At 37.7% G+C, this 26,637-nt stretch overlaps 1 protein-coding gene across 3 annotated transcripts in view; it reads right to left on the reverse strand.

The window, feature by feature from the left end:
• Positions 1 to 26,637, reverse strand: part of SYNJ1 (synaptojanin 1) — a 48,808-nt gene that overhangs the window by 20,917 nt on the left and 1,254 nt on the right. For all 3 annotated transcript variants that reach the window (XM_081859250.1, XM_081859251.1, XM_081859252.1), the window contains exons 2-16: positions 23,906 to 24,051; positions 18,207 to 18,293; positions 17,137 to 17,404; positions 15,182 to 15,407; positions 13,736 to 13,819; positions 12,666 to 12,727; positions 12,115 to 12,211; positions 11,571 to 11,740; positions 10,569 to 10,650; positions 9,949 to 10,101; positions 7,047 to 7,212; positions 6,165 to 6,188; positions 1,922 to 2,113; positions 1,737 to 1,821; positions 582 to 722 (exon numbers count right to left, since the gene is read on the reverse strand). In XM_081859250.1, coding sequence (XP_081715376.1) covers positions 582 to 722; positions 1,737 to 1,821; positions 1,922 to 2,113; positions 6,165 to 6,188; positions 7,047 to 7,212; positions 9,949 to 10,101; positions 10,569 to 10,650; positions 11,571 to 11,740; positions 12,115 to 12,211; positions 12,666 to 12,727; positions 13,736 to 13,819; positions 15,182 to 15,407; positions 17,137 to 17,404; positions 18,207 to 18,293; positions 23,906 to 24,051 — 1,983 coding nt within the window. The remainder of the gene's footprint in view (positions 1 to 581; positions 723 to 1,736; positions 1,822 to 1,921; positions 2,114 to 6,164; positions 6,189 to 7,046; positions 7,213 to 9,948; positions 10,102 to 10,568; positions 10,651 to 11,570; positions 11,741 to 12,114; positions 12,212 to 12,665; positions 12,728 to 13,735; positions 13,820 to 15,181; positions 15,408 to 17,136; positions 17,405 to 18,206; positions 18,294 to 23,905; positions 24,052 to 26,637) is intronic.

A 26,637-nucleotide genomic window follows, 5' to 3' on the forward strand; every position in this document is an offset into this window, starting at 1 on the left:
GCCAATCACCCATTCCCACCACCCTTCTGAGTAATACCCCTCCCCACCTTCTCACTATATAGAAAGGTCCGGTGACTTCTGTTTCAGTGTATCTGAAGAAGTGTGCATGCACACGAAAGCTCATACCTAGAACTAACTCAGTTGGTCTTTAAGGTGCTACTGGAAGAAATTTTTTTTATTTTGTTTTGACCATGGCAGACCAACACGGCTACCTATCTGTAACCAACCATTGTTTATTAGGGTTTTCAGATTATAGTCAAACAAGACAGTGCTTCTCCTGCCACTAGCAAATGACTTCCGTTATTTTAAAAGCAGATATTAAACATGAACAAATCCATTCTCAAAGAAACATTTGCTTTTGACTATTATTAATTACTACTACTACTACTATTATTATTAATGTCTATACCGCTTTATAGTTAAAGAAAATATAGTTTCTTATGTTCCTAAGACAGACGGTTGGTCCATCTAGCCTAGTACTGTCTGCAGGGACTGGCAGCAGTTCTACAAGGTTTTAGGTTAACATCACTTGTTTCACTTTAAATGACCTGAACTATGTTTCAGCATGTCAATTTACTAACCTGATAAATGGCGCATGTTGAGGTCTGATGAATACAAAAAGGCAAACACCCACCAACTGTTCTGAAGCCAGCAGAACATATTTGCAGTCCCTGGAGATGGTCTTTTGCAATTCAGCAGCCCATAATTTTTGATTTGTTGTACTGCCAGTGTGGGAAAAAGAAAAGTTTTTACAGCATGCAAGTGCTCACAAACTTTGCCAAAGAGAACCAAGAGACTGCTTTTGTATGTGTGCTACAATGAATACCAGATAATGTAAAAACAGAAACAAAAAATAAAAACTATATAGTAACGGCAACTTGCAAGAACATTTTATCCAAATTGGAAATGAAACTGAGATTCAGCAGAGGGGAAGACTTGAAGAATTTTATTTTTTTTAAAAAATGCTGTTCTCATTTCCTGCTGAGCAATAGAAGGAACAGGAACACACATGGAAACCTCCCACACTCAAGCTAGAATCAAATTGTAACACTAATTCCTTGGATAGCTCAGTTGGTAGAGCATGAGATTCAGTTGGTAGAGCAGGGTTGTGGGTTTGAGCCCCACACTGGGCAACAGATTCCTGCATTGGAGGGAACGGGATTAGATGACCCACACGGTCCCTTCTAACTCTATGAGTCTAAATCTATAAGAGTATAAGCTTTGCACTGGAAAATGCTCACTCATGCCTCTGCAGCCTTATAGTACAGTAGGAATAAATATATTCCTTTAAAAAATACTTTTAAAAAGGAGGACTGCTTAGTTGAAGTCTGGTTCACAAAATAACCTTTTCTCATTTGACTTACTACTTTGGAGCCAGCACAAACCAATGTAGGGCTGCAGTTCATAAGAAAGCATTCATAATGCTACGTTCAACATTGCTTTCTTAATAGTTTTGTGTCTCTCCCCCTCCCCAGGCCTCATCTCCACTTGCCATACTGCAAACTGTTCTGTGATGCTATTGGCAGTTTAAAAACTAGCTTGTGATATGTTGCATGTGGGCTGCCAGTAGCAAAAAAGATTAAAGCCTTGCTAGACACCCAGACAAATCCTGTGTTCAAGCTTTGATGATTAGGTTTTGAAGTGTTTAGTACTGCAGTAAGCTTTCGCATAAATTTTGAAAGTTTGACAAAATCTGATTAATTTGCTTCTGTGGTTTCCATAACAGTGACACTTACCTTGCACTCACAATGTTTCCTGCATTTAGCTCTACCATTTCTTCAAATCCTATAGCAAAGATGTCAATTGGTTTACTCCGTCGATCTGAATTAACATATGAGGTTTAGGTAATTACTTCAGAAGGACAAAAATCAGTATGGCTAAAAATCCAACCAAAACTGATTAACATGGTAAGGACTCTCACCTTGGAATTCACTGATGCCAGCTACCTTTGGTGCATCTAAAAGCCAGTCAGTGAGAGTCTGGTTTCTAAAGGCAATGCTTCGAAACTGCTTTCCACCATTGACGTTCCATGTTCCAACACAAATGCGAATTTTTTTGGGCTTTGAATACTTATAAAAATTCTCACACATGCTCTTCAGTATTTTTGCTGATGCTACAAAAAGAATATTAAGACTGATTTGCTTACACAGAAGTCAGCAAGTGACAGATAAGATTGTAAGCTTTACATTTTAAAAAGTTACTGATCAAGATAGCAATTTATTGAAAAGACATGCACTGCTCAGTTGACATAGTTCCATTTGTTTTTAAGATAGTTCTCCTGATTATCCAATATTATGTTTTGTGTATTTTGTGTATATATATATTATTTTTTTGCTGTAAATTGTTCTGCGATCTTCAGATGAAGGGCAGTATCTAAATTTAATAAATAATATGTTCTTCAAAACATTTAAAATTGGAATCCTTTTTATATTTCAGTTAGTTCTGTATAACAATAATCAATTCCCAACATGCTTTGCTCCATGTCTGAATTATTCTTTGAATAGATGGGATCAAATGGAGTAAATTTATTTTAACAGTAAGTTTTCAAATTAAGTTATCCATTGTATGTAATTAAACAGCCTATTAATCCAACTGTAATTATTTGAGGTTAAAATTGCTTGCACATGTACTGTGCTTCAAACATGCACTTCATCATTCATCAAAGCAATGTTATTGGGACAGTTCTCCTCCCACTTTCTTGAGGTGCAAATTGTTCCTTAACTTGTTTTTGAACTCTTAAGGATTTACTTCAAGTATATATTGTATGAACCAAGTCTTCTAACAAACTGTAGAACACTGATGAGGAAACAGGTGGCAGCAGGGCTCTTTTAGCTTAAAAATGATCAAACAGCTACTCTCTCTAGATTAATCCGTTCAAGTTACATTGGTAGAAACTACTATTGGTTGAATCCAGAGGAATGCATGCATAGCTAGGCTGGTAAAATATGGCTTTCCTTTCCCCTCCTCATCCCAATAGTCTTTCCAACCCCCTGCGAAGGTGCTCCCAAGAGTGCTTGCTAAATGGGAAGGAGTTTTCATGCGTGGATGGTGCCTCTGCCTGATATTCAGATATTCTGCCCCCTTTCCCCTCATTCCCCTTCACCGCAACCCACACCATTCAGCAGACTCCCTCTAGGAGTGACAGCTTTCTAGTCCCTTGCGCAGGCTTTTCTCTGGATCAAACTCCAAATGTTTTCTCCATCTGCAGCCCATAAACCAGAATAAAGCCAAACTTCATAAATCAAGAAGCCAAAGCAAATCAGGAAAAAATACCAATAGAAGAAGCATGAACACCAGCTAGGTAGTTAACTCTGAATGCAGTAAGCAGGATCTTTGGGTTTTCTACTATGTCTATAAGTTTATCCCTTCTCTAATACAGAAAAGCACATCAAGTCATTTCAGTGCTTTAATATCAACAAGAATGTTCATAGAAATAAAGCTAGCATATAGGCAAAGAGGATATTGTGAATAAGTTCTTACACTGAACTGCTTCTCAGAGAGACTTCAGCTATTAAAATTTGGCAATGTTTTAGGGATAAGGCAGTATTTTTAATATAGCATGTAAAACTACCATGGTGTATTTTACTAAACATAAGTTAACAGAATATGCAATAACCAGATCCCTTTTAAGGCATTTGAAAATTTTGCAATTATGTTTCTTTAAAAAACAGCACACAACTTTCTGTTGTTCATGCCCTTTGGCTGTACAATATAGTTATTCTATTAGTAGGATGAATATGCATAAGTGTATTTCAGTCAATTGGGCATAGTTTATTCTATTTGAAATACATTTGTCCAAGGGAAATTCCACCCCTACAATTTTTTCTTTAAAATGCTGCCTTGGTCAACAGCACTCAAGTTGTAATGGGAAAATATGGCATTTCAAATATTATGCCAACGTGTTCAATTTTAAGATTTACTAGTGATCTTGTGGCCCTATGAGAAAGCTAGAAAGACCAACCATATGCCTGAGTGCAATAGCTCAAGGAATCTTTTGAATACTGGCAACTCCATTTTTTCATGGGTTAAAAACACACCACAGAAGTTACTTTTCAAAAATTCATACCCACAATAATGTATTGAAAAAGGAAAGCCGCGGAAAAGGAAACCACACGGCCGAAAAACAACAAGCCCGAAAAACTAGAACGAGCAAAACCGCAGCTGAAATGAAGAGAAAAGGGGCGTTCTCGGGCCTCACCGTCCTTAAATGACCCCACTAGCTCCACCCCTGCAGCCAGCCGATTGGCTGGCCCGGGTGTGACGCGGCCCGAGGATTCCCCAGATGTTAGTGGGCGTGAGCCTGCAACCCCCCCTTTGATGTCGGGAGTGGCTTTATTTCATCAAATCTATATACCACTGATTGCAAGAAAAAAACTCAAAGCGGTTTACAAAATGAATAAAGCAATAAAATTATCAATGGAAATTTAAAACTAGTTACTCAAAAGAGATATTCAAAGCCAGCCTATGATTTGTTAAGTATCTGTGTAATACTGAGAGTAAGTTTTTCAATCCATAACCGATTATGGTCTAACCTGCAGGTGATGTGGCACTCCAGATGATGTTGAGACTCCAACTCCCATCAGATCAAGCTGGAATTGCCAGTGGTTAGGGCTGATGGGACTTTTAGTCCAACAATATCTAGCCTCCACCCCCTTCCATTACATTAGATCATGGTGCCTGGTGGTCTAAAATACTGTAATGTAAAGAAGCAAACTTCTAGACATCAATCTGTGCTCCCTTCACTCCTCTCAAGGGGGTGCAGGGAATAATGTGCCCAAGGCATCTGCAGAGCATGCCTCTCATCTTTATTGATTTCAGACATGCTGGCAGGGAAGATGTACAGTGGTGCCCCGCAAGACGAACGCCTTGCAAGACGGAAAACCCGCTAGACGAAAGGGTTTTCTGTTTTGGAGGCGCTTCGCAAAACGAATTTCCCTATGGGCTTGCTTCGCAAGACGAAATGTCTTGCGAGTTTTTCCGACTTTCCCCCCCTTCTTCTTAAGCCGCTTATCAGCTGATCCGCTAAGCTTATAAGCCGCTAAAAGCCGCTAAGCCGCTAATAGCGCTAAGCCGCTAAGCTGTCAATGGGCTTGCTTCGCAAGACGAAAAAACCGCTAGACGAAGAGAATTGCGGAACGGATTCTTTTCGTCTTGCGAGGCACCACTGTATGGGGAAGGACCATAGTTTTATGATAGGCATATGCTTTGCATGCAAAAGGTCCCTGGTTCAATCCCCAGCATCTCCAGTTAGGAATGGTGTCCTGGCTCACACCCTCAGATGAACTTTCAGCTCAGGAAACCCCAAAAGTTTTTTTCAAAAGAATTCTGAACACAACTTCTACATCAGTACGGGAGGTAGGTAACAAAGCTAAAAAGGCACCTTGGCAGAAACTAGAATACATGGCTAGGCAGAAAGCAAAGACATCCCAATGCCACTTCCACTCTATTTTTAAAGGAGTAGGACATGTCACTCATACAGTTCCCATCCCTGGCCAACATTTCTACTGTTCATGCCTGTGCCGACAAACCACACCTGGTCAAGTGTGTCCTTCACCCACCTCCCACGCCCTCCAATCAGAATCTTTGGATCTGTGTTGGAAAGTAACATACAAAGGAACATGCAAGGGACTTGTCTTCACTTGCAAGCAACCATTTCTCAATGTCTTGCAACCCAATATTTCAAAGCTATTTTCTGAGTTGCGAAAGGTCCCCAGTTCAAGCCTCAGCATCTGCATGTAGAGCTGGGAAATACTTCTGTTCAAATATCTAAGATGCCACTGCCAATCAGTAAAGACAATACCACCCAATGATTTAACTCAGGTGGAATCTGCACCCATGTTTAGGGGGTAGGCATACCCCTGCGTCCCCCCCCCCCGAAAAAAGCACTGTGCAGGACCATATGAAAACAGAAGGAGGACCCTACTCTCTTTCTTCCTCCTCAAGGCTTGCAGAGAGGTCTGACCTGCCAGCAAACCATTCTATGAGTGCATAAGATGAAGAAGTGGCCTGCCACTTTTCATTTGAAGTGGCTTGTAGTGCATCTCACTGCCAACCAAATACATAAAAGAGATTCTCCTGCATGCATGTATTTCAGAATGAGGGGGGGGGGGGAGAGAGAAAATTAACATGATAACATTTCATCCCAAATGGGTGCTATACTATACCTGATTGCAATGATTGCTCTGAAACTATGGATGCATTTGGAGAAAAGAAAAGAAATTAGTTGAGGTGTTATATGTTAACCAAGCAACAGTTTTAAGTTTCCAGGACACTTTAGGCACCCTTTTATGTGTCAACTTTGAACAGTTAGATCATGTTGCTGCGGAATTACACCACTCACTCTTAAACATCTAGACACTATGAAGCAGTTCCTAACTTTAGCTTCTCACGTATTATTCCATTACTTCACAATGACTTTGTAATGGCACATGCCCCTGAAAAGAACTGCAAAATTTTGTTTACCAAGCTTTGCAAGTACCATTGAGACTCCCAAAACAGATTATCTAGATGCTCAAACCTTAAAGTATAAGCATTTATTGTTATACATGTTCTTAAGATATTTAACAATGAATGCATAAAGTAATGCATATTATCTAATAAATCTGATTAGGAAAGTATTCATTCCTTTATCCTACTAGATTCTTCAATAGTAGTAATCCAAAATTGTTAGTTTAAAAAGAGCAGACTATTTATAAACAGATTGCTATTAAGATGACATTAATAATAGTTTTACTTGAACACAGAATGTATCAGGATGGATCCAAAAACTGCAAGAAGAAAGAAAATGGATGCTAGTGATGGCCCACAAGTGCTAGCAGAATAAATTGTGCAGTGATGGAACAAGGAGGCTCTAAAGCAGTTCTCACCCTTCTGCAAGAGCCTGCACAAAGGGAAGAAAGTCTGCATTTAGGTGCAGTTTTCTTACACAATACAGCAGCACAAGGTGTAAAACAACTCTGCAAGTGCAGAAGGGCAGCTTTGGATCCAACCACAGCTTTGTTAGTACTAATTGTTGCCATATAAATTAAGAACCTAGAAACACATACCACGTAAACTGCCGGTGGTTAAGAGAGCCCGTGCTTTGTCTGCTAAATCACTATTTAGGGTATTTCCCAACAACAAAACGTCAATAGCTTCCTGCTTTGAGCTATCAAAAAAATTATTTTGAATTGTTCTGGTCACTGAACGTGCACCATCCTTCAGCTTTCCAGCCTGTTAGGGAGAATATGTATAAATATTTTATCAAGTTACTTACAGAACACTGGCAAATAGCATACAGTTTTAGGCTGTAATCTACTAATAACAAGCTGGTATTAAACCAATTTCATTTCTGTTTATGCTGCAGTATAATTTTTTATTTTTATTTTTTTTATTTTTTTTGCAGGATGAGAATATAAACACAACCCAAGGAATTTTGCAGAGAATGGGAGGCGGACAGAAGTCACACAGAGCAACCATGCAATACTTTGCCTTTACCCAAAATAGTGAGGTGTGTACAAGCATTGGACACACACAAGGTATGTATATATTGCATGCAAATATATTTTATAAATGTGCTTTAAAAATATCCAGTCCTTTTAAATGCTATATTTTTACAGGAATTGTCACTTCTGCTATGGAATGAGTAACAAAGCACATATTGAGTGGCAATATACAGAGCTTTATTGACACATGAATGTGTATGGAAATACTATACACAAATCAATATGCTATGATAATATGTATATTATATGCATGTGTACTGGTACATATCCATATGCACAAAATAAAAATATACCAGCTGAATAAATTGAAATTGCATTTCTATCTACCCAATCATTATGTTTTAGAAATCAGGCTAGCTATGCTGTATGCTCAAAAATCTACTTTTGGCTGCTGTCTATTTTGCTGCTGATTTATATGTTACAAGTGCTGCATGTATATTTTGAAACTGAAGACTTCCAGCTCATGAGTACTGCTGCCTGCAATGAAGGGGATTTGGGCTTGGGTTTTTCAAACAGTCCGTCATGCCAAAGGACTTTTGCCACTGAAAGGAAAATTCAAAACCAGTTTGTGATATGGCATGGGGATATGTTCAATGTCAAATACTCTACTGAGCATGACAAGCCCTTAATCCTGCTTGAACTAGTTCTTTAGTTCACAGGCAGTATTTTTAAAAGAAAACCCATACATATAATAACCAATTAACTCTATTTAAAAATGTCATTAGGTTTAGTATAGGAGAATCTAGTCATTAAAACCAAATCTTTAGCATTTTGTACCTTCAGTAAGTTGGGTCACGATACATATTTAAACACTTACAATGTTCAACATTTAGCAGTATTCGGGAATTACACTCACCAATTACATATCAGGTAAATAATTGAAATGAACCAAAAGGAAAGCAAAAGAAAAGTTAGTTAAGATGTTAAATAGTAACATAGCACTTAAAATTTGAAATAATCACTGTTAAACACACATTTCAAGTTAGTTGTAGTTTGAAAAGGTGAATACAATTAAGATTAAACTGCAGAGGTTTCACCCAGTTGAATCACTGCATGCACATAACAACTTCTGTGTGTGCAGTGGAACTTCCCTTCCCACTCTTACTCTTGCACCGCTCCCAAATCTGCTCTGGATAGTTGGGGGGGGGGCCCAAAACATTTCTGGGAAGTGCATGGAGAGGAGAGGGAAGGGAAGCTCTGCTGCACTTGCAGATTCAGTCTATGGACACAATGAGTTAGTTGGATACAACCCATAAGAAACCACTATTCCCACATGCAAAGTACTAACAGACAAAAACCGGCAATGAAAATATTGTAAAACCTGCTGTTTAACACTTGTGCCTGGGAAATATACAATTCTTCAAGGCCACAAGCAAAATACATAGAAAACCATAGCTAAGAATACTGTATCAAATTCTGTTGTGTGATATAACACACAACCTAGGGCTGAGTGATATCTAGTTTACAACATTGTGATATGTCACCAGCTAAATATCACAATATATTGATATAAGGATGGAACTATGTGGAAGCGAACAGTAGGGCTTGGTGATATCTGGTTTTCAATCTTGTGATATATCACCAGCTAAACATGGTAATATAGCAATATATCACGATGTCTGAAATAAGAATGGAGCTCTGTAGAGGCACTGGCTGGCTTCAAGGGTTTTCCTGCATTGCGATATTCGCCGGTGCCTGCTCTTGTGATTTGCTGCCTCCTGAATGAGGCAGGGGAGAGCCGAGCTGGCTGAGTTAACAGGGGCTGAAGGAATTGAAAGAAGAATTGGCTGGCTTCACGGTTTTTCCCACATCGTGATTTTAGCATAGCACACGTGCACACACACATCATGATTCATAATGCATTGCCAGGTAAAAAATTATGGAACTGATATCACAATTCAGACTTCAAACCGGTTTTGGATGATATATCGATATATCACCCAGCCCTAATACACACGCTACCCAACTAAAGGCAACTTGCATGGAACTCTAGGTTTGAGTATTGGCAACTACCAGCTACTGGTGCCTGTGTCAGCATCACTATTGCTTTTTGTATCAGCAGAAGATTTTTTGGCATTTGAACTTGAATGAAATAACTCTAAAAAAATAATATCAGGACTAATAAGTTACTGTGGGGTGCAAGGTAATAGCTTCATCTACAAAACCTAGGAATAAACCTTGATTTTTGGCTCAGACATTTTAGATGAACTTTGGATAAATGAGTAAAGTTAAATAAAGTACTGCAGGGAATGAAGTGAGTGAAGTTTTTAGTTGAAACATGCAGATTCAAGACTAGTAGATAAAAACAGAGCCCGCTTCAACATTCAGTAGAAAACAGTGAGAAATAATGGAAAACTCATACCCAGACACTTAAGAGATTGGAAAATAACAGTTGTATACAAGAACACTATTTTGCCCTTGAGAATTACAATATTCAAATTTTACTACTAAAAACATTACTTACCTTCGCTTTTCCTTCAAGAGCTCCAGTTCCAGCATATATTTTACTGACTGAGTCACCATTAACAGACCACATGGAACGAAAAACTTCCTGGAATCGAGTAACCAATTGAGGTTTTTCAGCTAAACCTAAAACTTCTAGTTGTTTTGACAGCATCTGCAAAAATGTGGAAGGCAAAAGCAAAGGTAAATACAAATCATTAAAACATTATATTTTTGAAAGCTTTCAATTGGTTTGGTTTTCCCTTTTTTCTGGTTAAGAAACTATAGATTATACAGTTTAAATTGATATAAAGCTATCAGTGGACAAGGCACTTTACAGAATAATATAAGAAATAATTATGATTGTATCCAACACTGCTGTTCTGCTTGTGCGAACAACTTCCTCTTGTGCAATAAAAGTTCCCCTACTCTTGCCAGCAGCCCCTTGTGTACTCTCAAAATCTGTTGCAGAGGGTTGGGGGACCTTCTGAAGCAGATTTTGAGGACATGCAGGAAGAGAAGAGGAAGAAGAAGTCCCATAGTGTGAGAGTAACACAGGTCAAGCAACACCTGAACAGTATGTGAACTTTTCAAATGTCAACATTAAAACACTTCTAAAATATAATACCTTTATATTCTTACCTCTAAGCCAACAAATGCCTGCACAGAATTTGTTCTATCCAGACAATCCAAGCAGTTTGTTCTTATAGTACCACTTTGAGTTCTGTGCCAAGTATACAACAAACACACAATTGTAAAATTGCACACAACACACAAAACTTTAAACAAAACTTTAACCAAGGTACTAAACAGAAGTATGATCATTAGCCAAATACCTATCAACACAAGCTTTACCCACTATTTTACCCACTAGGTTTTTGGAGTTAAAAAAATAAAAAAAGCCATGCCATAGCACATTCAGATGTATTCGTTTATTTTAATAAATGAATAATTTTGAATAATGTTCTACTTTTTTAAAAAAGGAATGGTATTTTGAAAAAACAACAATGATTAAATGACTTCATAAGAACTCAACTTAAAGGCCAAAAAACACCCTGTCAGATTTCACTCCACGTCCCCCACTGCAATCAATGCATTTTAGAAACAGGACAGTGCCAAAAGACTCTAATTTCCACTACCCACTTTTAACTGGCTCTATGGAATTTCAAAATAAATACAAAATAATTCTGGCTTGGTAGTAAAAAATGTAGCTTTTGCATTTTGCTTGAAGCTATGGCTTTATGAAAATGTATCAGACCATTCCTAAAGCTCAGCACTTTGGTTTTAAGGCTAGGGTGATCACATACACCCCCCCCCAATATGAATAGCTCCTTTACTTGGTTTTAACACCGGTTTAACATTACTGCACTAAGATTAACCACGTATTAATCAGAACTTTCTTCAAACCCTGGTTAAATTTGGTGCAGGTGCCACACCAAACTGATTAAAGCAAACAAGTGAAGGGAAGACAGAATTTTCATTGTGGATATGTGTTACAGCTGCAACATGTTCAGTCATTTTCCTCATAAATAAGTAGTCTCAACTTTTTTTATTAAAAAAAGTAGTTCCCCATTTCTGACTCTTCTTTCATTTCTAAAAGTGCTAAACCAGCTGTATCTGGTAACAGAAGACAAGTATCCAAACCTTTGAACTTCGTTTCCATCGAAGTAAAAAAATCCACACTCTAAGAATTTCTGGATCTGTGGTTTAAGAACGCTATGTAGTTTTTCTGCCTTTCCACCCTTGACCATTTGATGATAGTCAAAGTTCACCATTTTGATGTCATCAGCATGTTCAGAAGCTTTCAAATGGCTCTGAGGAAGTTGGTGGATGAAAGGAGAAACAAATATATTAGCAGCAAATAGGATATAGATGTCATGGAACAAGATTTTGGTAGTAGCAAAAAATGTGATACTGCCAATTGGTTTTAACAGCTATTCTGGTTTTAACATCTATTCTGTTATTGCAATATTTGTAATATATTAATTTCTAGACAGAGCTATGCTTGAAGAAAATTACATTTGAAGTGGTCCTTAATCAGCTTTTGATTTACAAAATCACATTCTTTTTATTAAAAGTCAAATAACACAACATTAATGAAATTACTTATATACTGAAACTGAGATAATTATTTGCCATTTAAGAGACAAGATTTTCCTTTACAAAATAGGTCTAGATCATATTTTACCTGAAAGGCTTTGCTGAGCATATGCTCCCCTTCTTTTGAGCCAAGAAGATTCACAATTATTTGCTTGCCATATAGATTTTTAAGGGTATGAAAGTGCCTACAAGGTGGGGGGAAATCTATTATTATTGGATCTAGTAAATACCATCTTTAAATCAATGAATGGAATACACACATCATATTTAACCACTTATATTGAAAAGGCAAAAGAGCAGCTAAAAGGATGAATGAAATTATGAAATCAGCCACAAGAGAAAACCCAAAACCAGTATAAGAATTGTGACAACTTACATACAATGTAGAATTCACTCCTAACACAGATGAATCCCACTCAACAGAAAATGGAAATATGGCTTTTAAGTTCATAAGAATCACATTTTAAACCTTTCATTTGTTACTTTAGTTTAACAATGTACATGCTAACCTTTAGTTACTGGTATTATTTTATCCCGTTCCCAGTGGGTGACTCATGCATTTAAGAACTTCGTGGAAATATTGCCTACTAGAGTACTCAAAATGAATAGCTCCTGCTGGAAGGAAGAAAGGACTTTTACCTGTCAAACGCTGGTGCATTTGCTTCAAATCCTCTTGACATTCTGACACGATGAGATCCAACCTGAGACGAAAGAATGTTCAAGTTTTTAAAAAAATTGCATGCATTATTGTTCCACAAACCTTTTGGATGTAATCAAATTTTATTAATAAAGCACTCAAATTATTACACTGTGCAGTAATTTTAAAAGACACAAGAGCATAGTGCTTCTGTGTTTTTTTTCTTTTCTTTCCTCACTTCTATTATAACACAGTGGTACCTCAGTTTTTGAACGTCTCCGCTGACAAATGCTTCAGAACTTGAACGACGTAAACCCAGAAGTAAATGCTTCGGTTTTCGAATGCGCCTCGGAAGTTGAACCGGAAACGTGGCTTCCGTACTGAGTTTTCCATATTGAGATTTCCATTTTGAGTTTTTGATTTTCGAACGTTTCAGAACTCGAATGGTCTTCCGGAACGGATTATGTTCAAAAACTGAGGTACCACTGTACTTACAATCCAATCCTACCACTACCACTCCCTGCTCCAAACGGTGATAGCTGGGGGAGTTAGGATGGTGAACATCTGTCTCCCTGCTGGCCTTCAACAGTGGGCCCTGCGACTAAAGATGCCCAAACTTTTTGGGGCAGAGACCACGACTTAAAGTGCCATGGATCTTTGGGTCCCTCAGCTGTGCAGCACCCCCCACTCCAAGAAACTGTCCTCCCAACACACCCTGCCCCTCCCAGGGTTTCAGGTGCAGTGGTGGATCAACTGCTCCCAGCCAGGGTTTTGGATTGCTCTGTCAGGTACATTTCTGATCAATAAAAATAAAGAAAATCATATAAATCTAAGAGCCGACATAGTTTAAGGTCACCTGAGGCAAACAGGAATAGGCTTGAAGCCACTTTCACTCCTGCTGACCAAACAGTTGCAATTTAAACAATGTTTTCCTACTATGTCCTACATGACACTGATTTTTATGTATAACATGTTCTCCTTAAATTACTGAGCTTTGATTCTTGAAAAAGGTGGTAGAAGACTTCAACTAATATGGGGAAATGCAATTTGAGAAAAGATATAGTCCTCATACTTGTAAGCCAGGTTGCTCCCAAAATAATGGAACAGATCCACGGATTTGTATAAAGGATGACACACATTCATCTAGAAATATCACCTGTTGGAGAAATAAAACTTATTGTATTAGTTGTCTTAAGCAATTAGTTACCTTATGCAGAAACTTTGTTCAAATTATTCCATGTCATTTGCCCACACATTAAAACTTATTCTGACCCAACATCATCTAAGGCCAAAAAAAAAGAAATTTGAAAGCTTTGCACCAAGGTTGCTCCAATACAAAGTGATTTTAATGAAAAAAATGAGATCATTTTCTAGCTACATAATCTATGTATTAATCCATATGAAATAGGCAACTGTGGAAATAATATATTGTGATAAATGATGGCTTACAGTATACAGGCAATTAGTGTAATACTAATCTGTTCTGTTGGATCTCAGTGAGAGCAGCAGAATATTTTATATTTTATGCTCTTCTTTATGTTATGTTTTGATTTTATGAAACCCCTGTTGTACATTGCTTCAAAATGTTTAAATGTTAAACAATTAATACATTTTGTAAATATATAAAAGCTGAGGCTGCTGAACAGACTTTGGGGTTGGGGTGTTATTTAGGGTTTTTTGTTGGCACAGGGAGTGTTGTCACTGATTTTTGTATATTTTGATTTTTTTTATATCTTTATTTTAGACTTTATGATGATATAATAATAATAATAATAATAATAATAATAATAATAATAATACAACAATTGTTTGATTTGGTTGTGTACTTTTGGATGTTTTATTGCTTATGACTACTTTTGTTATGTTTGTAATTATGTATTTTTTCATGCTGTAAGCCACCTTGAGCATGATTTTATCTATGGAAAGGTGGCTTGCAAACAACATTATGTATGTATGTATGTATGTATGTATGTATAAATAAATAAATAAATAATGTATATTTTCTATACCATGGCTTAGTGAATGCTGCAGAAAAAAACTGGGGAAGAGCAAAGCAGCCACCACCACATCCCTGAGAACCTGTGCAGCCAGGCATCCATGCTAAACCATGGCTTGGATTAACATGTCATGGAAAATGTGCTGATGTCTACTATTAAGATTGGAAGGATGAGATACGCACATCTGTCTCAACAATGGTTTTTTAGTTTTAACAAAGGGGTAGATCTGAATTGTGGAAACAGTCCTCATTTTCACCAACTGAGCATTACCATTCCATAACATGGTTATGATACAAGAAGTGCAACCTGTCTACCACAAATGTAGGTTTGGTAGCCAATGTGTTCAAGACTATTATATACAAAATAACCGCAGTTGGCAGCAGGTAGAAATCAAGTTGGGATAGCCTTATGTGCTAAATATGTAAACTAGATGTCACGCCATGTACCAAGCAAAGCATAACCCCTATTTGTATATTTTAGTGAGAATAGTACAAAGCAGCAATACAGTGCACAGGTCATACCTGTTCAGTTTCAACAAAATTTGCCACATGACCATCATCATTTGTTCCTCTAACATTAAATCTGGTCCCAGCTCGTTCACAGCTTAACCGTGAAATGATGCAAGCCTTTGCTTGCTTGTGAGCTGCATAAATTGTTCTGATCTCCACTCCTCCACACATGAGACGCAACAGCCATTCATCACAGTCGACTCCATAATGTTTAAGATGAAGGTGCAGTGATTGATTCCTATTGAAGAAGTGATTCAGATTAACATTAGCTGGAGGAATTTCAATATAACATATGAAGCACTGAAGACTAAAATATCATTGTAAACATAATGGCATGCATATATAAGCAAGTATGCTTAAGTGGGGAACAGAGCCATTTTAAACTATTCTAAATTATGCAAGTCTTCTGTAATGACTTTCAAAGCAATAAACATAGTTCAGGAAAGATTAAGGGAAAAGGTAAAAACAAACATTCAGCAAATTACATTTCAGAAAGTCCAGTTTCACTAGGCTGGCTAACCTGCACATTCTAGTAGCAAAGTGGCAGCATAAAGAGACAGCATAAATTAGAATTTCTCACAGTGCAAGCTTCCAGTTTCAGAGAAGATACTGGTTATTGAACTACAGAGAGTTTTTTTGGGGGGTGGGGTTAGCGTAAATCACATAAAATTAAAACAATCAGGTACATTTCACATGTGTAAAACCACCTCCAGTTGAAAAAGGAATTCCCCCTCAGTGCCTGTGTCTGACAGTTTCATGTGTGGATGGTACAGAAACTAAATGTCACAGCCCTGGGCAGCAATCCACACCCATCTCAGATAAATATGCTGATCCAGATATTGAACTGTGTTCCTGATGTTACCAAGAGACCACAGCATTCCCAAAGCAGTACTTGACTCCAGTTCAGAATGTGTCTTTTGGGGAGGCGATCCTTTTAAAAATGTCTGGGACACTCTAAAAGTAGACAAAGGGCCCACTGGTGTTCCTCTATAGAAGCAATCCTGATACTCAAACTATCAGGTGATCACAGTTCAAACAAAAGTAGTTTTTTTTGTGTGGGATCAGCGAACCCCACTTTTAAGCACAATCTCCACTATCTTTGCCAGCTTAGATAGATAGCACTAGATAGATCTAGTGTCATTAGTATATTAGAAGCAGCTTGGACAGTTAGAGACGATTCATTGAGGTAAGTGAACAGCTTCTTGGGGCTCTGATTGTTTCATGAATGTATCATGTAAGTACAAGAAATTTGTATTCTGTGCAGAACGTTGAATATTGAAAATGTTTCAGCTACAAAGGCTACTTACTTTGTATTCTGCTTCTTCTAATCACAGGAAGAAACATGGAGTCATGTAGGACTAGAATGTTACTTGGGTTAAAAAATTGGAGGAGTTATCATTGCTTTCTTTATCTTTTCCTTAGGAACTTGCTTTCTAAAAGTACTGAAATTCTTATCCTGTATAATTAATTTCACCAAATTTCAAATTCTATCCTGCTAAACTTGTACAGAATTCGCTAAATATACACAACCTTGAATATTAGACAAGGCATCTAATAGTTTACACTATTATAACAACAATGACCATTCTATAAAAAGAGACAGAATTCTCTGTGTATATCTGAACAAGCACAAAACAAATATTTTTAAGTTACTAGTATCTGTGACTGTAATCATTTGAACTTAATGCAAATACTGGATTTTCACTTCTCCTTTTAACACTTGTAAAGTATTTCCCAGAACAGCTAAGCATGAGTTTGCAAAATGGTTCATTCTGTGTATGTACTGTATTTGTGTGTGATTTGCCCATATTAATACTCATAAAAACATAAAAAACCATTTTATATGAAGTACTATTTCAAAAAGGTAAAACTGCAAGCAGTATTTCAACACGTGCAATGACAAGAAATTCAACAACTCAAAATACAAAGGCACATGGTATCAGACTTCCTAAAACTTATCAACTCACCAGAAGAACCTGTTATCAGTGCTTTGTTCTTGCATGCTACGGTGGGCATTAAGACTAAGATCTAAACTGACCCCAGAAGAAGACCATGCAAAATAAAAGTTTCCTGAATTCAAAACTTTGCGCACTTCAGAGATGCGTTCTTCATCAGATGGGTCAATTCGTAATGATATTAAATCAGTGGAAGTAACACGAAAAACTTCAGATTCTTGGATTTTTCCTACAGACATACATCCTGTGACAAGAACTAGATAATGTAACAATGTGTCTCCTGTAAGAAACAAATGTAAATGAACAATCAATGTGTTTTAAACTTTTGCAAGGCACACTTTTGCATTTCCCTGTTTTAACTATTAAACTTTTAAAGAGAGGTAACTGCATAATTCTAAAGTTTACTTTTGCACATAAGACTTTCCAGAAATTGATTTTGCATGAACAGTAAAACAGTTTTTAAATAAGTGCTGGGCTGCAACCATGTCAACTTTTAGGATGAGCATGCTTATTGTTTTGTTTTATAATTACTGAAATGTTAGAAACCTCGATTCCAATGGCATATTTTAAATTTCTCAGAAAAAATGAACTTCATATCTTAAGGAAAAATATACCACCATGCCTCATATGCTTGAAAGGAACGCCACTGAAGAGACAATGTAATTTACTACAAGCCCAACAATTATTTAATGGCTAAAGGTTCATGTATGCCATCAGAACTTTCAGCTGCTGATCCCCAAGGCAATCCAATCCTCTCTTCATGTTACATATGCCATGTCATACACATCTAATTGCCTTTGAGACACCAAAGTTTTGAAAATGATTTGCTGTTCAGTGTTGGAGAACAGGAGAGGCTATTTAGAAAACTCAGCAAGCATCACCAAGGGGAAAAAAAAGGGGGGGGGGGATTTCTGCTGCACATACAAAACTAATCATCAGTTTATCAACTAATCATCAATTTATCTGGAGTGTGGTGATCACATACCAGCAACTGTACCGGCAGCAAGATGGCATGAGCAATCTTTTAACTGTTACTGTTTTATATGAAAAGAAAGGGCACTCCCAAAATGAGATTTACTCACCAAGATTTAATCTCAAAACACCTAGAAGTCCATATGCATCCATCACCTTGGAGTACATGTTCTTGATTGCCTCTTTCTCTGCAGATGCTGTTTATAAAATGTGAAGGATTCAAATTATGGCAAAAGAACTATACTTATTGAAGATTCTTTATATATATATATATATATATATATATATATATATATATATGCTTTCGTAGATTTTCACGGGTACAGGAATGCAGGTTTTGGTGTCCTCGGGTGTCTTCCCGTGTAAAAGTTGGGGTGTCTAGGCGACGTTTCGACGAGGTCTCACTCGTCATCTTCAGGCTGGTGCTTTCGGCTTCTTGTTACTGGACAAGAAGCCGAAAGCACCAGCCTGAAGATGACGAGTGAGACCTCGTCGAAACGTCGCCTAGACACCCCAACTTTTACACGGGAAGACACCCGAGGACACCAAAACCTGCATATATATATATATATATATATATATCATTCTTGCATACCCCACATGGTACTTCCATTGTCATGGTGAGATCTGAGATTCAGCTTTTCCTCAGAAATACTGAGTTGGACAGAATACCATTTTGAGTAACTTTCTGTCTGACTTGGAAGCTTTTTGTATTTTCATCCATCCGCCTATGGACAGGAAGCCATTCAGAGTACTGCAGCATCCTGTTTTAGCTCCTGCTTTAACAGGTCTTTGCACAATTTCTGGCCATTACAAAGGATTGTATTAAACAAGTTATTCGGAAAATTCCACTTCAGTTAAATTCAAAGAAATGAAGTACCGCAAAAACAGCCTGCAGTTATTTTCCTGCTGCCTGTATCAGTGGCTTATATGTATAGTACAAAGATTCTAGAAATGTCATAGAACTGAAGCTCAGTTTGTAGGTGTATATATGGATAAGAGACAGGGGGAAAGGATTTACTCTTCGCCAGATGAGATTAGAATCCAACTACAGATTACAAATTGACAAAACTCATATTTCTGAAGAACAAATACAGATACAAATTATAGTAACATCACAAACTCTTAAGGTTCTAAGGGGATGTGGGCAAGAAAAAGAATTTCTCCTTGCCCACGACCTTCTACTCAAATATAACATTCTTCTAATCCTTATTACTGTTGTGCTAAGCCAAGATTTTGCAGCCATGATAAACTGATAAGCAAGAGATACAGTGAAAATCCACTTCAGTAGCTAGCAGTAGACTCACTTGTACACAATGAGGCAGTAGACCTGTGACATCATAATCACACAAATTAATGAGGGGTGTCTCTCTCTGGGATTGAAATTTCAAACCAAATTTAAAGCATTTTTAATGGCAATTCTTGTTCCTCTAAATCAGGGGTGGATCTCCATACGTTGCTGAACTACAGCTTCCAGAGTTGCAGATGCTGGTCATGATTAGGCAGTCTTAAGAAGAAGGGAAAGATGCCAGTTAAGCTCCATACAGAGCACTTTGATGAACTGAGACATAAAAGGACATATATAGGAGACTGAAAAAGGTATATGTAACCAGGGATGTTTACAACAGTGCACCCCAAACTGTACGAACAGGAAGGATAAGACAAGAATGAGCTGCAAGGAAATGGCAGGTCTGCTGCTTAGACAAGACAGTAAGTATAAACAAGTGATACAGTGAAAGAAGAACTACTCTAACTCATATTTTGCCTCAATCTTCTACCTGAGAAGAGAATGACAAATGATATAAGGAGAGGCTTGAACCCCAAGAGATAGAGAATCCTTAGCAACTGCAAACACGTTCAAGTCTCCAAGGCCAAATGAATTACACTCCATGGTGCTAAATGAGTTTGCAGGTATTTTCTCAAAACCACTGACTAATCTTATGAGAGCTCTTGGAGAATGAGTCAAGTCTCAAAATACTGGAGATAGGAACATTTGAGATGGGGACACAGAGAATCTGGAAAACTACAAGCCAGGCACCCCAACACAGAACAAAGAAAGGTTATTAAGCATTTGGTCTATAAGCATCTAAAAACATTGCATCAATTTCTATGAGCCAGCATGGGTTGCAAAAATAAGGAATGTCAGATCAACCTTGTGTTCTTTTTGCTAAGAGCTACTAGCCTAGTATTTAATCATGGGAGTGTCCCATATACAGTATATCTTGATTTCAGCAAAGCATTTGACAGGGTCTCCCATGGTTGCCTTGATGACAAAATGGTAAGTGAACTGGGCAATACTATAGCTAAGAGGCAGCCACAGCTGGTTGAGCACTTTTACCCAGTGAGCGCTCATTAATAGATCTGTATCAAACTGGAGGAAAGTCTTGAGCAGAATATCATAGGGCTCAGTCCCACGCACTGTGTTGTTCAGTATTTTCTTAAAGACTTGAATGAGGGAAAAGCTTGTAAAATCCTGCAACACTAGGCTGCAACAACAGGTGAAATTCAACAGAGATAAATGTAAAATCCAGCATGTAAGCGCAAAAAAGAAAAAGAAAATCAAAGGCAGAATACGCTATTAAAAGCTAATGCAGACTCAGGCTGCATTAACATAGTACCTGTATAGTGTTCAGATCACGGTAGTAAACATTGCATTCTATCTAGTACTGATGAGAATGCATCAGAAATACTGTGTCCAGTACTTGATGCCACATTTTAAGAGAGGCTGTGCTAAAACTGCTTGTGTGTGTCCAAGGAAAGGCGACGAGGGTGGTGAAGGCTCTGAAAAAGTCCTATGAGGAACAGCTGGAAGAGCTAGACTTGGTTAGCCTGGAGAAAATGGGGAACAAGAAGATAGGGGTCTTCGAAGATCTGATGGGCTGTCATACAGGCCTGATCTTTGTTGTTCCAGAGGAAAGGACTAGAACCAATGAGTAGAAATAGGATTGAAGTAGATTTCAGCTGAATAGAAACCTTCTAACAGTAAAAGCAGTTCAACAGAGGGAAATATTATCTCAGGAGGGGTGGGCACTCATCCACTAGAGGTGTTTAAGCAAAGTCTGGATGGCCATCTATCACAGATGCTGCAATGCATCCTACATTGTGTGGGGCTTGCCAAACTAATCTGCAAGCACCCTTCCAACTCTGCAAGTCAGGTTTTCCCCCTTTTATATTTATTCACACAATGTAACTGACATAAGACATGAATCTCCCATTCCTTCTACGCAATTGCCTCCCCTTCCCAGATTCTGCTTATAGTGGAGTGACTGATCAACTATAAATATGATTGTGTTCTTTAAGCAAACATGTATCAATACACTTGCAGGAAATAGATCTACCATGGTATCAATAATAAATCAAGGCTCAGGTGTATACCAGAAATTTATGAGCAAAACAACATGCATCTGTAGAGTACTACCCAGCTATCTAAACATGACTCAACTTCCCTGGACATTCTGTAAAACCCAATACACAGTATCTTTGTATCAGAATGTCTAATCTTAAAGGATGAAGAAAAACAGAGGCATGATCAGTACTTATAAAAGTGGAAAATTTGAAGTCCTTTAAATGACAAGTGATCTATGCTTGCCTTCCTAATAAGGCAAGGTCAATTTTGTCTTTATACATTAAGACAGAATCTGATAAGTTTGCCCCCCACCCAAAGAGTAGGAGCTACTAAAGTCTAACAACTGCTCCCTATCTATCTATATTCTCATTCTATTAAAATGTTCTAAAGCTGAAATCCTTGCATAATTACTTGAGAATAAGCCCCACTGAACTAAGTGCTGCTCAGTTCTGAGTAAACATACATGAAAGTGCACTACAAAGATTGAGGTATTAAATACCTACCCTACATGTATGTAAATATACCCTCTTTTGCTGTGTTAATGCATACAGGCACTTGAACACTTCCATCCCTAGAGATTTTATTCTTTCACTTAGCTACGTCCATAATTTAAATCCCCTGATGGTAGATTAGATGGTGTGTGTTAACAGAAGTGCTCAATATACATTTTAAATCTAAATTCCTATTAAGAGCTGCCAACTGTTTGCGCAGCTGTGGCAAAAGCAGAAGTTCATGCTATAGTTCATGCTACAACATCTTAGAACATCTGCATCCTTTCCAATACAAGCCAGGCAATGCTATTAAGCCCTATGCCACTTCCCTCTAAATAAGTAGGACTAAATCTTTATCTCCATCTTTACTGGATATGTTGTTCAGCAAAGAAAAAGTATCTATCCAGCTCATTAACACATGAAACTGTACCTTACATGCTTATACATAGAATAACAACTTTGGGGATCTTTAATATAGAGAAAATTGTGTGACACCGAGGTTAGTGCACTTTGTTATACCCAAATCATCACAATAATATCTTGCTTTCTTGGAAGAATTAAGAAACAACATATGTTGCTATAAATTTAAATAAAATGTTACACAGAATTGTGGGAAATGAATAAAATGGTTTTAGAGCTTAAAGTGTCAAGAAAGACATGCAGAATAGTAAATTGGTTAGTTGTTAAGTGTTACACAGGCTACCCAAGTTCCGGGCCATAAGCTCAAACAGTTCCAGTTACACAGACAGATGGAGGGAGCAGAGCTTATCTTACATGGAACAAATGTGGGTGCTAAGGAGCCAGGAAAGTGGCGTTAGAAGCCTAAACACATCTTGGGGGGATTTCAAATACAAATGACTGGGTTTTGAACAATTACATGGACTAAGAGATAGTGAGGTTGCAGAAAAGAGAAAGGTAGAGATGTTTTGCTCCACAGTGTCAGAACAGGGTGGGGAGCAGTCTCCAAGGCAAAATAAGCACCGTTGAATAGCCTCCTGAGTTAAAAACTATAGTTAAGGCAGCTGCAAGATGTCCAGTTGCAGGAAAGAAGCTTCCTGACAGGAATTAGCTCTAGAGCAAAGAGTTATTATCTTAATGAGGATGCTGGATGGAAAAGGTAACTGAATGCTAATTAACTCAAGCATCAAGTAGGTTACCAGACATCAACACAAATTTCCTCATGACAGAGTGGCACAGGGGTCATGAAGAGCCTCTGGCCAGTCATAACTTAAACCCAGGTGTGCCATTTGAATTCTGTCATGGGAAAAGACAGTAATATTTTCCTAAGAAATGCAAGTTTAGGCTTAAACCAATTACTGGTGGAAATTGCTTGTTGGAGGAAGCCCCCATTAGATATAGCAACGATTCTGGATACTAATTAGGCTTGCACTTATGTTGCAGTAATTGCAAAAGTTCGTTTCTATGCATGGTTGCTATTATGGGAGAATATACTATTTAAACCAATGTTGCCTTCTCTTATATTGCAATGGCACCACACTAACTGCTGAGAGGAATGCCAAAAGAGACACCGTTCAGGGGCATGTGTAGCTTTCCAGGTTTGAACACAATGCTGAACTGCCTAGCTAAAAAGAGATGTGAAAAGTTCTGATGTTCCTGCAGGCACACTGGAGGGAGCCAGAGGGAAGATGAGCCCAAGGCTCATACTCAAAAATGCTAAACAGCCACAGTTTACCTTTACATCTGCTTATGTTACAAATAGGATAAGAAGACTTTTAAGGCAAGTTTCAAGAAATAGCAATAAATTCAAAAATGTATTACTCTGAAAAATATAGTAGGGCAAAACACCTTTAAGCAAAAAGACCAGGAAATATTCAAAGGACATTTAGATCACTGACACAACACAACAGATATGGTGACTCAACATTTCTTCATCTGTTTTCATTTTTTAGCATTAGGAGGTTTTTTTATTAAGTTAACCATCTGCTTGTATTTGCAGAGTTTTGCTACTTACAGAGAACAGCCACAGCACCAGACTCGAACATGAGACATTCTTCTTTGTTTCTGGCTTCTACTATCACACTGAATGGCGGTGGGTCCAGCTTATGATAGATACGATAACCTTTACTGAATGCCATTTTTCCTTTATCAGAGGCAGAACTGTGTAACAAAGTACAAAAAAAAAAGTGTTAGTGAAGGTTTCTGAACATTCAGAGACATCATTTCTAAAGCAGTGTGAAACTAACCTATCCAACTGGCACAGCTGCATTAATTTCTACTAGTGGGAACCCAAGAACTCTGCTGGAATGTGCTTTAATATGCCTACTTTCTAGCATCCTTCCCATGATGCAAGAACTACATCAGGATTAGTTAAGAGAATCAATTTCAGCTGAATAACAGATATATGCCACAGGTAAATTGTGATAAATGTTTGCATGAAATATAAAAAGTTATGCAATGCAACTGGCTACAGTCACTCATGCCCTATTCACTTCCAAGTTGCCTCATGGTGGGCTGCCTTCAAAGACAATTCAGGGCTTTTCTGATTTGCCTAGAATGCAACTGCCTGGCTACTGACTGTAACATGACGGATCCATGTAGCTCTAGGAACATAAATGGCTGCCTTATACGGAATCAGACCATTGGTTGATCTAGCTCAGTATTTTTCACTCAGACTGGTAGCAACTCTCTATGGTTTTAGATAGGTGACCTTACAAGTACTACCTAGAGATGCTGGGTATTGAACCAGGAACTTTCTGAATGTGAAGCAAATGCTCTGCTAGTGAGCTACAGCCCTTTTCTGATTGTATATTACTTGCATTGATTGCCAATTGTTTCTGGGCTCAATTCAAAGTGTAGTTATAACCTTTTAAACCTTAGCATCTTGGAACCAAAGCATTTTAAGAATCTCCTTCACCCATCATAGCAATATGCCAAACCTTTGAACAGTCTACCACCCTGCTCCATTATGTGCTACCATGGTACATTGGGGGGGGGGGCATGAGGAGGAAGTCACCAATGGAATACCCTACCAAAGAAAGTATGTTTGGTCCCATCATTAGCCACCTTTTAATGAGCAACAACAACATGCCCCCTTTAATGTCTCTTACGGCTGTTGCTTTTTTAAAAAAACTGCTTCACTGGGTACTGTTCTTAAATTGGCTTATTTTTATTGTTTAGTCTAATTTTGTAATTATTTCAATTCATGCATCTGGACAGTGCATATTGTCTGGACTATTTATTTTTAATACTCATCCATAATAAGTGGCTGGAGTGTTGTTGTTTTTTTGGGGGGGTGATTTTTGAGGAAGAATACTTTTAGTATATTTGTTTTGTTTTAATGAATTTTATTGCCTACTGTTCACATAAATAGCTTCACTTTGGGATTTCTTGTGTGAGAAGCAGTACATAAATTGAATTAATCTAATATTTTACAACATTATTTGTCATCTTGATAGAATGTTACTGCTTCATGAAAAAAATACAGTTCTCATACAAGCAAGTTCTTGGAATGGATTAATATACCGGTATCTAAATATTCATCAGATTCTTAATTGCCACAGTGCAACCTAAATGTGCATCTGCATTAGCTGCTTTCTGAGAATATATCCCAAGAGACTCAAGAAAAGTGTGTGTAGTCCATATCTTATGACATTCCTAATTACGGTTGCATATCATATTTTGTAGGAGGATCAGCACCATGCAAAACACATACTAATGTCTTCATAATTTTACAATGGAGAAACATTATTCTTGACAAGCTTGCTACATTTCTTTAAAAATGCTTCCTCATGAGGTGATCCACTAACGGCACACACTCAAATTTGCCACTATCTTATCAATTCTCAAGCACATCTATTCACAAGTGCTACAACCTGTCCCTGTAATCAGCATGCTGCCTTGCCTCCTCCCAAGGATATCTACTTGCAAGAAGGCATCTCAACCCATATCAAGTGCAGGCTAGGCTTCTAACAAGTTTTTCTGTGCCTTTTCTTTGATCATATGAGCTGCAAACGCCAAAAGACCATTTCCCAGAAGAAAACTCACACCAGTGAAGTACAAGCATAAAAAAATAAACAGAAATAAAACCCAAAGATTATGATGGTCTATGAACCAAATGAGACAAATAAGGTCATGAGGTATAAATTAGCAAAACTTATTTTATTTTGCACTTTCCAGAAACAATTGAAGGCATTTTGTTCTGATAGACTTTATGGCTTGGATAAATGTCAACATTGTATGTTTTCTGCCTTATTTTAAATGCATTTGTTGGTTTTCTGTCCTTAACTGTTATAAATTATTTTCAGTGTATATTGCCCTGATGGTTGTTTAGAAGGCAATTAATTAATCAATGATGTTAAAAAACAGTAAGAGTAACAATAACAATACCTTAAGAGTCAGATTAGGTTTGTTTTTAAGTGTAGCAAGCTTAAAAACACAAATTAAGGCTTTAATATTTCATTACAGTTGTGCATTCCACATATAATCAAACTGCTCAGTCAGGGCTTAACCTAAGCTAAGGATCATCATGGCTCAGTTCTAGAAAATGATACTATATTTGCTTCAGTATGTTCTGCTACAGGTTAGTTAACAAACACCTATTCTACATCCATACACAGACAGACCAGACTTCCTGGCCTCTATCAGCAGCACACCAGGAGCACATAACACGTAATTTGGCACTTGGTGTCAATATTCAGCTATGAAACTAGAAGCAACCAATTTAACACCCTATTTCCTTTTATG

The sequence above is a fragment of the Podarcis erhardii genome (assembly GCF_964252035.2).
Source record: "Podarcis erhardii genome assembly, chromosome: 4".
NCBI classification, from domain to species: domain Eukaryota; kingdom Metazoa; phylum Chordata; class Lepidosauria; order Squamata; family Lacertidae; genus Podarcis; species Podarcis erhardii.